Source organism: Leopardus geoffroyi, chromosome C1 (assembly GCF_018350155.1).
Source record: "Leopardus geoffroyi isolate Oge1 chromosome C1, O.geoffroyi_Oge1_pat1.0, whole genome shotgun sequence".
NCBI lineage: Eukaryota > Metazoa > Chordata > Mammalia > Carnivora > Felidae > Leopardus > Leopardus geoffroyi.
The window spans coordinates 111,050,681-111,066,685 of record NC_059328.1 but is presented as its reverse complement, the minus strand read 5'-3'; the positions used below and the strand labels follow the sequence as shown (position 1 = coordinate 111,066,685).

The window sequence follows — 16,005 nt, the reverse complement described above, 5'->3', positions numbered from 1 at the left end:
GATGTTAATTAATTAGACTTATTATGGTGCTCATTTCATAAATACACAAATATCAAATCATCAGGTGTTGTACACCTGAAACTAAGATAATGTCATGTCAATTATACACCAATTAAAAAAAGGAAACAACGTAATTTAAGTTCTATAAACCACAGACTGGTTAAAAGGAGATTATTATTATGAATGAGAAAATCACAGCAAAATGTTAGGACGTATAAATTTATAATCATTGCTATATTGCAATTCTTCCCTTGCTGTAAAAGAAAGAAGAAAAAATCAACACCTACCAAATTATTAGTTTCTTCTTGAGAAGTGAGTGAACCTTTGTTGTTTCTGTTCAGTGACGGCTGTGGTCTCCTGCCTGAACATGCAGTCCAGTCACCACCCCAACCCTTTCAAGGGCTGATCTCATTCCACGTGCAGTATCCTCACTCACACTACACTCCTGCCCACACCAAACCACTCTGTTCCGAGCGCATATTCTGTGCACTTTCTTCACAGACAGAAAAGTGCTTTCCCCCAGTCCCACCGTGGCTCTGTGCTACTCATTCTGAGAGATGCTTTCCAAATGTCACTTCTTTTAGGAAGTCACTCCTGACCTCTAAGCCTACCCTCTCAAAGTAGAAATAACCTTAGCTCAAAAGCAGCCTGGCTTTGCTCAAGCCTTTTTCGTTGGGATTAGCACATTCTCTCCAGTAATGGTTCTTCATGTCTTATCTCCCCATGTGACTCTAAGCTTGATCAAAGTAAGATGTTTAAGAGTCAACTTTAAAAATAGAGCCTAGAATAGGACCTTACATACAACAATAGGGTTCAATAAATATTTGTGAAATTAACGCATGAATGAATAAATGAATGAAATGGAAAACATCTCTACAACAAGTGAAATTTCAGGAACAATTTGAGATGGATCAATTACTTACAGAGTATATAGATTATGTGTATATATTCATAATTACATATTTGTATCTACACCTAGTAACTAAATAACCAAAAAGATTCTATCTTTATACACAACCAGAGCCCACGAACTAGTCTAATCTATCATAAACTACGTATTACAGTAATCTCATATTTTGCAAGATCGGAGGCTATTATACACAAATTTTCCTGTTCTCTTCCTGATTTGGAAACATCTGCTTTATAATCATTTACAAAGGAGCCACCTGAAAACATGACATTGTAAGCTGGTTAATAAATCATTCCTTCAGCTGTGTCCACCCATGCAAAGATCCACATGTCTGAGAAATAATATATTACCCCTCCTCTGGACCAACAATGACAGCACTGATACTGGAAGAAGTAAGTGCTGTTGACTGGACTACTCATTTTTCTGTGTTTGTATCCATCAGGAGTACTGCAGTGGTAAAAGAAGACACTTGGAAAAATAATAATGTAGAGAAACAGATGGTTGGCAGGATCCCCAATACTTCTGACAGTCCTCTTCTGATGGATGTTTACAAATAAACATTTATATAAAATGATAGTGTCTGCAGAGATGGTTCTAGCTCAAGAGGGACTCTGCATGTCCTTTACAGTTGGATAGCATTAAGAAAAATACATATTGGTCATGAGTTATCTTTTCCAGAAAGGCAACCATGACTGCACTGTTACAGAAGTATCAACTGGCTGAGGTAGATGAAAAAACTTTAAGTGTTGTTACTAATGGAGACTTAAGAATTATCAGCATTAAATGTAACACACACACACACACACACACACACACACACATACACACACACGTGAAGTTTACTTAACTGTCAACACGATTCTACCATACTTCTTGCATCCTACTTTTTTTTTTTAACGTTTGTTTTTCAGAGAGAGAGAGAGAGAGAGAGAGAGAGAGAGGTAGAGAGAGAGAAAGAGAGAAAGAACAAGCAGGGGAGGGGCAGAGAGAGAGAGGGAGACACAGAATCTGAAGCAGGCTCCAGGCTCCGAGCTATCAGCACCGAGCCTGATGTAGGGCTCAAACTCACGAACCATGGGATCATGACAGGAGCCAAAGTCAGACGCTTAACCGACTGAGCCACCCAGGAGCCCCTTGCATCCTATTCTGACATCAGGTAAACACCTTTTATCTTTATAGGACTGTTAATAAAGAATAGTTAGAAGTTTCTTTTGAACAGATGTTATTACTCTCTCTCCCTCTCTCTGCCCCTCCCTTGCTCGTGCTCTCTCTCAAGATAAATAAACGTTAAAAAAAAAAGATGTTATTACTTTGATGTACAGCAAAATAGGACAGAAAACTCAGAACATTTCATCAGCTACTTCCCCACATTAAAATAAGCCTTGGAGAAAGTTTTGTGGGGAAAGAAAAAAACAAACAATAAAAAACCCAAAGCAGAGACTGAGGAACCTGTTTTCAAAGCTATTTAAGTTAAACCTGAGAATCTGAAAGTTTTAGACCAATGTTGTCCAATGGAGATGTTAAGTCCATTGCAACTGTAAATTTTCCAGTAGCTACATTAGTAAAGTAAAAAGCAGGCCAAATTAATTTTAATGATATATTTTGTTTAAACCAATATACCCCAAATATTACGATTTCAAAATATAATCACTATAAAATAATTAATAAGCTATTTTACATTCTCTTTTCCATACTATGTTTTCAAAATTCAAGGTAAGTTTCACTTTTTTAAAAAAAAATTGTTTTTTAATCTTTATTTATTTTTGAGAGAGAGAGAAACAGAATACGAGCTGGGGGGAGGAACAGAGAGAGGGAGACACAGAATCTGAAGCAGGCTCCAGGCTCCAAGCTGTCAGCACAGAGCCTGATGAGGGGCTTGAACTCACGAACCATGAGATCATGACCTGAGCCGAAGTCAGACCCTTAACCGAGTGAGTCACCCAGGCGCCCCAGGTAAGTTTCACTTTTTAAACATTTTTTTAAATTAAAACATTTTTATTTTAGAGAGAGAGAGAGAGAGAGAGAGAGAGAAAGCATGAGAGGGGTAGAGGGGCAAAGAGAGAGAATCTTAAGTAGGTTCCACGCTCAGTATAGAGCCCAACATGGGGCTTGATCCCATGACCCCAGGGATTATGACCTGAGCCAAAATCAAGAGCCAGACACTGAACTGAAGCCATCCAGGCACCCCAGGGTATGTTTTGTTTTTAAAGCACATCTCAAATCAGACACTGACTTCAATTTTTATCAGGTAAGTTTTTATCAAAAATATTTCATTTGTATTTTGATTCAATATAATCTACAGTTTTGAAACAGTAGTTTCATGATCGCTAAATTGTTCCAAACATATTCAAAATTTCTCTAATTTTCATTAAGTAAAACAGAAAAAAAATCAGTTTTTCACTTGTGCTGGGTCCCCATTCAAGTGCTCAATGGCTCCATGTAGCCCTGGCTGCAGTCCCGGGTCACACAGTAGAAAGGCAACACCCAAAGTCTGGTCTCTTATGCCTAAAGCAAGCTGAGGGTCTCATGCGAAAAGAAAACACAAACCCTGAGGATTAAGTATTATTTTTTCTGGATTAGCAAAAAGAACACTATTTACAAGTGAGGATGGTGAGTGTTGAGCATAACTGGACTGATATTACAAACACAACAGATATCCCACAAAACAACAGAAGCTCCATAAAAGTACAGCTTTTACCATTTTAACCATACTGCCATTTTAAGATAAACTGTTAACATAATTATCCTCAAGGTGGGATAAAACCATGCAAATATACTAATAAGCAGCAACTTTTTTATAGATCACACAGATGTGATCTAAAACCTTAAAGCCTGAGATTATCACCTTATCTGAATCTGAAAAGAGAAGGTGGAGTAAGAAAACCCATTCTAGAAATACTCACTGGGCAACTTTCACTTCATTGCTTACAAAAACTGGCAAGTTGGGGCGCCTGGGTGGCGCAGTCGGTTAAGCGTCCGACTTCAGCCAGGTCATGATCTCGCAGTCCGTGAGTTCGAGCCCCGCGTCAGGCTCTGGGCTGATGGCTCAGAGCCTGGAGCCTGTTTCCGATTCTGTGTCTCCCTCTCTCTCTGCCCTCCCCCGTTCATGCTCTGTCTCTCTCTGTCCCAAAAATAAATAAACGTTGAAAAAAAAAAAAAATTCAAAAACTGGCAAGTTAAAAGTCCCCTAGCAGGGCTTGTACCTGGATACTGTCGGATGGTGGACACAGAGCTGGTGATTGGGGTGTACGTGTGCGCAGCCAGTGGGTATGCAGAAGGTGGGTATGTTGGCAAAAAGTACTGGAACTGAACGGGAACAGACGGTCTATAGGTGGAAGACAGATAATATGAGCCAAAATGGATCTATTTTCTTCTTCACTTTCAAATGATCCTATCCCCCAGATCATCTTCATACCCTTATATGCCATACCAACATTTCCCCAATTGTGTACCAAATAAACTGTCAGATCAAAGGACACACACCAAGAGAGTAAGATTTTTAAAAATACATGGGTACTATAAATAACCATTACCAACAAACATAAAAATGTACACAGAGTACTAATTACCAAACTGACTCAAAAGAAAAACTCACAATCAAAGGTTTGCTCAGCTCAATTCCATTTGAAAGACTCTTAAGTTCAGACTGTTTTTACTGGAAATCTTATCAAACACACATAATACAGATAACCTCAAACTTCTACAGACTGATTCAGAGATGAGAAAAAGAAGAAATGAGATCTAACTTACTTTTTTTTAGCTTAATGTAGTCCTGATACCAAAACTGGACAGGGAGAATAGTAGAAAAGATAAACAAATCTCGCTCTCTACATCAACACAAAAACTTCTAAATAAAACTCAATAGAGTACTATGTAAAATAAAATACATCATGATCAAATAAGGTTTATCACAGGAAGAATGACCCACTATCAGAATTTCTACTACTGTTTTAGATACTATTAAAAAATTAAGAGGACAATTATTTGAAGTATCACAAAAGATACACAAAAAATATTTAACAGAAACTAAGATAACACTAAATGTTAACTAGAATAGAATTAAAAAAATACTCCCCCTCCAAATTTTAATCGCATTCGATACTTATGATATAAATACCTAAAAAATAGGAATAGGAAAACACTTGGTTCCTCAACCTGAAAATAGCATCTACCAAAATCTATAATGAAATTTCACAAGAATTCCCATTCAGGTGAGGAATAAGTTAAGAATGTTCACTATCTCTGCTCTATTCAACACCACATTGGAAGCTCTAGTTAACGAGAAAAAAATAGGTATGTGAAATGGAAATGAAAAAAATCCCTCATACACCTACATACGAAATCCAAGAGAATCTACCAGTTTTAGAGCTAACAGATGTGTTTAGCAAGGTGAATGGGACAGAAGACCAACATATTAAAACCTATAAGCATTCCTACACACCAGAACACACAGTCCTCAAACAAGAACACTTAAAAATGATCCAATTCTGAAATTACTTCATAAGCACTGTATGTACCAGCTTCTCATTGGGGAAGAAGAGATACAAATACGGAATGGCGGAAGAAATGGGGTTGAACTAGAAGTATCAACGTGTACTAAAGAATTTTTACAACATCATATACTTCCTATTTCTGTCTGCTAAAAGGGCCTATCATTACAATCCAGTAGCAATGAACAGAGCTACCACCTAGATCCAGATTTCTAAATGATGAAAAGGAGCCAGGTCTCCCTGGGGAAATGGGAGATGCCAGGGCTCAGACATTATTGAGGAGCGTGGAGTATCTTGTTACAGTGGAAAGTAAGGAAGGGCTAGAATGAATGGGACATGACAAAACCCACAGGAACTGGTCTCAAGAAGCTCCCAGAGAAAATCTGAGCATCAAAACAGAGGACAGCAAAGGATTATAATAGTGAATAGACCAAACCCATGAGCGCATGCTGATTTAAAAAAATAAGATGCACAACAAAACAAATAAATGGGTGTAAATAAGAGAACACTTATTTACCTAAGAATGTCAACTGACAAATGTGGAAGAAATGACTGTTAGAAAAAGTCACTTTTTTGCAACCATCATACTGCAAGCATCAAGTGATTCAGCCAAGCATCAACAGATGCTAACACCACTGAGACGAAGTTTACTGAGGAGCAGGGTATTTACAGTCTCAAAGTATTTCCACACGGATCAGTGGTTTACAAAGGAGAAAAATATACCTTTATGGAAAAATCTGGCAACCACCACCTTCATTACATAACCAGCATTGCCATGGCTAATGGTGAGACACAAGGGCGTCATAAGCTCTCTGCTGCGGTGACAGTGAGAAGAATGCATCACCTAAGTGGTATTTGCTCCAAAAATGCATAACCTGAATCTAATGATGAAGAAAGTATCCAACAAGCCCAAACTGAAGAACGTTCTACAAAAACAACTGGCCTGTCCATAGTCTTAAAAAATGTCACTGAACGGGAATGGAAGACTAAAGAATCATTTTGGGTAATTGCACTGTGGTTATGAGAAGGTCTCTGTTCTTTGGGGCTGAAAAGGAAAGTACTTAGGGAGAAAGGGTCACGATGCGGCAATCCATACGGTCAGACTGCCTCAAAATAAATCAAACACAGAAACACACCAAACAAAAAAAGCAGATACTAGCAGAACATCTATCAAAAGGAGAATAGCTAAATAAACACAGCACATTTTCACAAAATGAAAAAATAAATTGTACAACATATTATTTTCAGGAGCAAATTTGAAAATAAGTGTATATATACTATATTGTGAGACATTTTGTTACTGAAAAATCAAACCAACTAATGACACAATGGGGCAGTGTAACCAGCACATTCCCTCCTACCTATTGTCACTTCGGGTTTCCATGGCCACAGGATTTGGAGAGGCCCGATGACCTGAAATGGGAATCAGGCTACTCCTCTCCGCAGGGTAATCAGGCTGGATCCGAGGAGAAGTGTGTGTGATCTGCTGAGGCACCACCTTAGCTACAAATGCAAAATCCAATCACATTACCTCTCATATGCTTTTATTGGCATGCCAAAACATTCTTGGCCAGCAACAATCTTAAGAATGCAAACAGTAATAAGAAGCCTGGCTTTTTAGTTTTCATAATAAAAGAAGAGGAGTACACAAAATTCAACTGAATTATTTCAATCCAATACTCCACTGATACATTCATATATTTATTTGTCAAACAGGGTTCAACATCATCAGTACTTTAACAAAAATACCAGTAATCAGGTCCTTTCCCCTAGACCTGGCTTCTTGGAGGCCTTTTTTTTAAAAGGAGAAAAAATTTTAATTAGGAAAAAAAAAAATCAACAAAATTTTGAATAGAGACATGGCAAAGATCTTAGCTTCTACTTAGCAGAGAGAGAGGGAGGGAGAGACAAACAGAATCCCATGCAGGCTCTGCACTAACAACACAGAGCCTTGATGTGGGGCTTGAACTCACAAACCGTGAGATTGTGACCTGAGCCATAACCAAGAGTCAGATGCTCAACTGACTGAGCCACCCAAGCGCCCTGATAATCACTTTATTTCTTAGGTCCTCTGAACATCCTGTGATTTTACATAATGCTTTCGTTTTAAAAAGAAATGCATAATGCTCTCTTTTTTGTGAGAGCGCGCACACATGAGAGAGAGAGAGAGAGAGAGAAAGAGAGAGCGAGCGAGCGAGCGGGGGAAGAGCAGAAAAAGAGGGAGAGACAGAATCCCAAGCAAGCTCCATGCTGTCAGTATAGAGCCTGACTCGGGGCTCAAACTCACGAACCATGAGATCATGACCTGAGCCAAGACTAAGTTGGATGCTTAGTTGACTGAGACACCCAGGCACCCCTCCATAATGCTTTACAGCAAAATCAAGATGACTACATACGGTTTTCAAATCTAATGTGAGGCTCAAAGTTTGCTCTCCTCTAGTGTTTGCAATCAAGTTTTGTTTAGAAGGTACAGCTGAACTGGGACCTACTTTAGTGTTCTTACAGACCTGTTAACTCTATGTGAGGGAATTTGGAAAGGAGAGCTGCAGGCTACATCAGAGAGACAGAAGGACAGCTACCATCCGTGTAAGACCCAAGTCACAGCAGTGACTGGCATATAAACACTGGTGACGAGGATGATGCCACTACATTAGCCAAAGTGCAGTGCACTGAACACCGACAGTAAGCAGCACAAACCCACCATGATCCCCAGCTATTTCCCAAGGGAGGCAGCTGGAGAAATTTCTGCAGGAGGATACTGGAATGCCCAGTTCAACCACTGATGATGACATCTAATGGCTAATGAACGGAGAAGCTGGCATGACACATCTTCCACTGGTGGTAAGTAGAGGGGGAGCAACCAAGCCTTGTTTTCCCACTGTGCCCATAAAAGGTAGGAGAAAAGAATGCTTCCAATAGGAATGCAGTTGTCATTAGGCAGAGCAGCTAACCACTGGTTGGTAAACCATACACACACCCATAAATTTATTGCTGTACCTTTGTTTCTAATTAAAAAAAGCTACAGGGGCCCCTGGGAGGCTTAGTCGGTTAGGGTTCATCTTTGGCTCAGGTCATGATTTCACAGTTCATGGGTTTGAGTGCTGCATTGGGCTCTGTGCTGACAGCTCAGAGCCTGAGGCCTGCTTCAGATTCTGTGTCTCCATTCCTCTCTGCCCCTCCCCCCACTCTCTCTCTCAAAAATAAACAAAACATTCAAAAAATTAAAATAAGCCACATATTCTCAATTATCTAAAAACCAAAACACAACACAACAAAACAAAAAAACACCCAAACACTTCAGGAAAAACATAATGCAAAAATTGTAAGTTGAACATAATGCCACCTCCAAAGAGAATCCCTGGTTTTCTGAATGCTGTGATCATCCGATTCTGCTTTTTATAATTCCAACACCTCTGTCATATGTAGGCCAGAGCATGGAGAAAATAAAGACAGTATTCTACTGGAAATGAGCACTCCTTAAAGGCAGAAACTATGCTCATGGTTAATTAGGCTTTTTTCCCCCCTGACTCAACACATTTCTATTAGTAAAAATGGTTGAATTCAGTATTTAATCTCACCTGGAGAAAGCAAGTGTTACTTGGAAAAAGCTGCTTAAGTGATTTTAAGATATCCCCTAAAACCCTACTTGAAAACCAATGCTGTAGGGTTAATATCAGGTTTCCTTTCTCAACTGAGGTACCTCTGCACAGGGATCATCTAGTAATGTAACAGGGAAGTATTTGGCTTACCGTAAATAAGGAAAAGAAAACTAGAATATGAGCCTAGTGGGACTTAGACGAAATCAGTCACATTAAGTAGCAGATGTTAAATCTGGACACTTCTGTCAAATGATTTTCTTATCTAGAATTTACGAAATGGCTAAAAATCAAAGATTAAACAGCTGGGAGATGTAGAATACTGCCCTGTAACTTAAGACAGGTAAAAAGTTAATTGTTTTAGCCAAATGAATGCACATATTTCTTTCTCCTGGTACTCTGAGTTTACTTCCACAGTGTGACCGCTTGGGAAGATACAGTGACATTAACAGGACCTAATCTCTAAATAACTCTTTACAGAGAGGATTCAAGATGAAGCCAGAGAGCTCCTATAGGGCACACTGTCCTCTCTTTACTGGTCTTTCTTCGTAGCTATAGATATGCTAGCGAGGCTCTTGACTATAAAGATGGCAAGAATAAACCTGGATCTGTTGTTACAGTGCTGAGGAGACACAATCAGAAAATGGTGTGAGGTGATAATATGGAATAAGCAACGTTCTTTTCCAATAAAAGTGTGTCAATGCTAAAATCATACCCTCCGAACTTCTTTTCAAAGGAGGGAATTAAATTCAGAGGGGTGTGAAAGAAGTATGGTCTCTCCAACGCCAAGATGCAGTGAGCGGTAACGTGAGAAAAAGGCAGTAGCAGTGTTTTTTCACTGCTAAAAGCCTACTGTGGGACTTACTACCAAGTTAAGGACTGGCGTGGTCAAATTATCTAAGGGAGGGGGAAGGACTTCCTGGGTCCCACCATCATTCCGGAAAAGTGTCCTCCAAGTTTTCCCAGAGGAATGTGAAGCTGTCTGACGTGGGAAGGAAGAAAGGAAGGAAGCACAGAGGGAAGGAACACTGGAATGTAGCAGTAGGGAAGCCATTCTTCCGTGTCTGCTCACCAGACTTCTGCCAGGTAAGTATGTCAGTGTGTCATCTCACAGAAAGCACTCTTCCAAAAGTTTATGAAAAACATGGCAGCTGTCCCATGTCTCTGGGAATAAACAGTAAAATGACATGCTTAATTTCATACAACCAAATCAAAGCTAACCCTGGAAACTAAACCTGGGGCTTGTGAATTAAACAGAGCAGTGCTCTGCCTCACAGGTCAGTCTCCGCTTTGGAAGCTGTGACGGTGAGACCTCAGCCCCCAGGACAGGTGTTGGCAGCCTGTGGGCAACTCCCGCCTGATGCTGGTTCTGTATGGCCCATGGGCTGTACATGGGTTCATACTTTGTCATGGTGGGGCGGGGAGGGCAGAAATCAAAAGAAGAACATTTCATGACACATGAAAATTATAGAAATCCAAATTTCTGTGTCCATAAAAAGACTGAACTATAGTCACACTCATTTGTTTACATATTATCCACAACTCAGCAGTTGTGACACAGACCTATGAACCTTACAAAGCCTAAAATATTTATAATCTGGCGCTACACAGAAAGATGCTCGATCCCTGCTCTTAATGATTAAAGTTTGGCTGCCAGAAATGTTTCAAAGATTTTTTCTTCTTCTTTTTAAAAAATTTCTTTAATGTTTATTTTTGAGAGAAAGTGAGAAAGAGCATGAGCGGGAGAGGGACAGAGAAAGAGGGAGACACAGAATCTGAAGCAGGCTCCAGGCTCCAAGCTGTTAGCAGAGAGCCTAATGCGGAGCTCGAACCCACAAACCATGAGACTGTGACCTGACTCAAAGTCAGACGCTTAACTGACTAAGCCACCCAGGTGTCCCTTATAGATTTGCTTCTTAATATTCAAGGCATATACAAATTTAAAAGGGGAACAAAACTTAGAAGAAATTTTATGACGGTTGTGAAGTATCTTGAGGTAGCAGTCAGATGAGAACCTAAGGTAATCAACTTGAGGGTTATCACCCTTCCTGCTGTGCATCATCCAGAGATTTTTCCTAAACAATCCAGCCGTGTACAAGTTCTCTTCATTCCAGATCCGTGCTTCTTTCCTGTTTTTCCTGTGAATCTTGTCTATGTCTGTGAAGTTAACTTATTTCTTAATAGGTACACACAGAAGAGGTAAAGTCTGATGAATGAGGAAGTCAAAGCTGTGTTAAAATAATGTTTACTTTGAGCTCTCAAACATTATTATCCTCTTTTTCCCCTTTACTCTCAATGCCAAATCTGTATGACAAAGACATTTAAGAGTTAAATTCAGCATTGCCTTGAAAATCAACAACAATAATTAGAAAAAAAAAACAAAAAAAAAAAACCCTACCAATACTAGCCTTGTATATGAAGACCTGGTCAGAGGGGCAGAAAAATCCCTTTCAAGCTCTGTGTGAAGGTTGCAGGACACTTACCGACTGGGATGTTTGAGGTGGTCACAGCGGTAGCATGGGACGAATGTGAGGGCATTGTCATGGTAACAATTGTACTTGTGGGAGCTTGTGTGTGTGACACAGAGCCTGAAATTGGAGAAAAAAAACCTTTCAACAATGATCTCTTTACACACACTACAGATTCTCCAAAACCTGACAAAAGGTCTTAGGAAAAGATAAGAAAATTCTTCTAGCCTATTCGTTTCCTCTGACTGAAGCTGAGAAATGAAAAATTAACTCAACACTTAAGACTCACACTTCCCTAGCAGGAGAGCAGGGCTGCCAACTTACCGGCTGTAGTCGCTGAAGGAATGGTGTTGGTTGCCAAAATAGGTGCTACTGTGGCCGCAGCCACTGGTGTACCGGTGCTGAAGATAGTTTTCTGGCGGGGGGAGATCCACAACACAGTTATAAACAAGAACAGCTCAACCTCAATGCAGTTAAAAGCAATTGCTGCCTTCCATACTGCGAGGTTCTTATCAAGTTTTGCACAACTCTGGTTTTAACCCACAGCCTACATGGGTGGTTTTGCCTCTGGTTTTACCTGAGCCATGGTGTGAAGCTGCTGTTTTGGCGTCCCTAATGCAGGATGAGATGGCAGTGTGATTCTTGTTGTTACATCCCGTGACTGGGCAGGACGCTGAATGCTAATTGCTGCAGATGGCGGATGCTGGATAGACAAAGTTGGCCGACTGAAAAGGGAAGAAAAGACATTGTGACTTCTAACTTGCCTCTAGACTCGATGCAGGCAGTCAAGGCCATTTACTTTTTTTTTTTTTTTTAATGTTATTTTTGAGAGAGAGACAGTGTGAGCAGGGGAAGGGCAGAGAAAGAGAGGGAGACACAGAATCCAAAGCAAGCTTCAGGCTCTGAGCTGTCAGCACAGAGCCCAATGTGGGGCTGGAACTCATGAATCGCCAGATCATGACCTGAGCCAAAGTTGGATGCCCAATTGACTGAGCCACCCAGGAGACTCCATTTACTATCTTGTACTAGACCACCGTCATACAGTTGTATTTTTTGTAGGTCTGTAAAGTGTACAGATGAACCTAGGACATAAATGGCCTGTTAAGTTTCTCTCCTGAAAGTCCCATAAACCTCATTTCCAAAGGTATCAATATGCACCATGAACCAAATCAATTAATTCTTAGTCCTTCTCAGTACTCTCAGTGTAGCTAATCAACACTCTAGGACAATCTTAGGTAAGCATTATTATAATCAATACACTTCACTCTGCGGACAAAACTGGAGATACACACTAAGGTTTTTATGTTATGAGGGAGGATTACAGACAACCTCGATTAACAGCAGCCTATGTCAGGGCCCTTGAAGCACTGACCTGCTCCCAATTTTGTATTATTCCTTTCCATGTCATTCCTTAACGTGTTAGTTATGAGTGCCTAATGATGAAAGGGATATCCACACAGAGAGCAGGTCAAATTAACTGGCAATAAGCTATTGAAATTCCAACAGTGGCAGGAGAACTTGACATTATAACAAAGTTGGCATCTCAAGTCAGAGGGGGAAGAATGGACTACTTGATAATAAATGATGCTTGGAAGACTAGGTAGCCATTTGGAAAAAATAAAATTGGATCCCTGCTTCACACATTACACCAGGATACACAGGAAAAGGATCAAAGATTTTATAAGAAATTTAAAAAAAGCATGTGAAAAAAAAAAGAATTCTTTCATAACTTTGGAGTGGAAGAGAGTTTTTTAACTACTAGAAGCTTTGAAAATCCAAAACTTATAAAAAGATCAATAAATTTTACTCTGTGAATAAGCAAACCTACATAGAGCAAAACATACTATAAACATAGTCAAAAGACTCATAAATGAAAGTGTAATCTTAATATACTAAGATCTCCTTGTAGTCAATGAGAAAAATAATTCCCCAAAAGAAAACAAGCAAGGGATACGCATAGCCAGTTCCGTTTCACTAACGGAAAATGCAAACGGCCCCTTAATAAAGAAAAGACACTCGCCCCCACTCATAGGAAGAGAAATACAATTTAAAATACACTGAGACATCACTGTTCACCTACCAGAATGGCCAAAAAAAATCCCCCAAATGGACAGCATAGGAAACAAGGTGCAAGGAAACAGACACTTCTTTTTTTTTTTTCAATATATGAAGTTTATTGTCAAATTGGTTTCCATACAACACCCAGTGCTCATACTGAAAGGTGCCCTCCTCAATACCCATCACCCACCCTCCCCACCCTCCCCCTCTCCATCAACCCTCAGTTTGTTCTCAGTTTTTAAGAGTCTCTTATGCTTTGGCTCTCTCCCACTCTAACCTTTTTTTTTTTCCTTCCCCTCCCCCATGGGTTTCTGTTAAGTTTCTCAGGATCCATATAAGAGTGAAAACATAAGGTATCTGTCTTTCTCTGTATGGCTTATTTCACTTAGCATAACACTCTCCAGTTCCATCCATGTTGCTACAAAGGGCCATATTTCATTCTTTCTCATTGCCACGTAGTACTTCATTGTGTATATAAACCACAATTTCTTTATCCATTCATCAGTTGATGGACATTTAGGCTCTTTCCATAATTTGGCTATTGTTGAGAGTGCTGCTATAAACATTGGGGTATGAGTGCCCCTATGCATCAGCACTCCTGTATCCCTTGGGTAAATTTCTAGCAGTGCTATTGCTGGGTCATAGGCTAGGTCTATTTTTAATTTTTTGAGGAACCTCCACACTGTTTTCCAGAGTGGCTGCACCAGTTTGCATTCCCACCAATAGTGCAAGAGGGTTCCCGTTTCTCTACATCCTCTCCAGCATCTATAGTCTCCTGATTTGTTCATTTTGGCCACTCTGACTGGCGTGAGGTGATATCTGAGTATGGTTTTGATTTGTATTTCCCTGATGAGGAGCGACATTGAGCATCTTTTCATGTGCCTGGAAACAGACACTTCTAAACATTCTGGATGGAGTATAAACTGGTATAAACCCTAAGGAAGGCAATTAGTAGATATCAAAATTATAACTGTATATAATTGCTGATTACTTTTGGGAATCTATCTATACTTTGGGAATATAGATATTCTTGCACACGTTATTGACTGCAGTATTGCTTATGATAGGAAAAGTATTGGAAACAACCTCAAACCCGTTCATACATACAATGGCTCACTATACTGCTACTAAGAGAACAATGAAACGGTCTATGAATCTGGGAAACTTTCGATGTATATTCCTATATGAAAAGAAAGCAAAGAGAATCTATGAGTTAATTTTTGGTTAAAAAGGACAGAAGTAAGAACTGTATGTGAATCTGACTATATATATTTTATTTACATATTTATTTTTTGGGAGAGTGCAAGCGGGGAGGGGCAGAGAGAGGGGGCAGAGGATCTGAAGCAGGCTTTGCGCTGATAGGCTGACAGCAGCGAGCCTGATGTGGGGCTTGAACTCCTGAACTGGGAGATCATGACCTGAGCCAAAGTCGGGTGCTCAACCAACTGAGCTACCCAGGTGCCCCTGAATCTGACCATATTTAAGAAACCCTGGAAGGATAGCCAGTAAGTTATTATCAGGTAATTTAGAAAAGCAAAGGGAAAGGAACATAGGATCTTGGTGGACAGGGGACAGATGAGAGAACAACACTCCTTACTATACATCTTTTTTTATGCTTTTATATTATGAAAACATGTGACTACAAATTAAAAAGAAGTTGGTTAGTTGAGCTGTAAGGGTAGACTTGATTGGGACTGTATATATCTAAAAAACTTTTTTTAATATTTATTTATTTTTGAAAGAGAGAGAGACAGACAGAACATGAGCAGGGGAGGGACAGAGAGGGAGACACAGAATCCAAAGCAGATTCCAGGCTCTGAGCTGTCAGCACAGCTGGGGCTTGAACTCATGAATTGTAAGATTATGACCTGAGCTGAAGTCAGACACTCAACCAACTGAGCCAGCCAGGCGCCCCAGGACTGCATGTATCTAAACTAAGCAATGGTTAATTTCATCATAAGGATCCTGTCTCATAATTCTTAAAAAACAGACATGGGGGATATTAGTGTATATAAAGTGTTAAAACTGAATGAAGGATGGTTTTCTTTCTGAAAAGAAAACTAAATGCCTATCATTCGAGTTTAAAGGAAAGCTGAAAAGACTGGCCACAAACACAACTACGCAACTTGGTAGAACTCACTGAAGAGAAAGCCTACTACCGGAGACTGGATTTTCATGTTTGGATTTTTGTTTTTTCCAGGATGAGCCATTTCCCCAAACCCATTCCCTATGTTCACCCAAGATGTAAAGGACCCCAAAAGATTTCCTCTTAAGTGACTCTCATGTTCTCAAGCCAGAAAAAAAAAACTAGAAACATAAAAACCTGGACAGCCCTGAAAAGTCTTTTGGTCATTCATTTCAAGCCTTTATTATGCCTCTTCTGTTAGTCATCTAAAAAAGGGTGGGAATGAGAAATGGATGTTCTCTTGATAATTTAAATGACCACTTTGAGATTTTGTTTCCGTTTCATTTTCTCTCTCCAT

General features: G+C 39.8%; 1 protein-coding gene across 17 annotated transcripts in view; it reads right to left on the bottom strand.

The window, feature by feature from the left end:
- SAP130 (Sin3A associated protein 130) overlaps positions 1-16,005 on the bottom strand; it is an 81,972-nt gene that overhangs the window by 41,006 nt on the left and 24,961 nt on the right. For 16 of the 17 annotated variants that reach the window (XM_045479355.1, XM_045479350.1, XM_045479356.1 and 13 more), the window contains 5 exons: positions 12,042-12,189; positions 11,789-11,879; positions 11,480-11,584; positions 6,762-6,903; positions 4,114-4,235 (listed from right to left, as the gene is read on the bottom strand). In XM_045479355.1, the coding sequence (XP_045335311.1) occupies positions 4,114-4,235; positions 6,762-6,903; positions 11,480-11,584; positions 11,789-11,879; positions 12,042-12,189 (608 nt within the window). The remainder of the gene's footprint in view (positions 1-4,113; positions 4,236-6,761; positions 6,904-11,479; positions 11,585-11,788; positions 11,880-12,041; positions 12,190-16,005) is intronic. The other variant, XM_045479359.1, reaches the window with a different exon arrangement.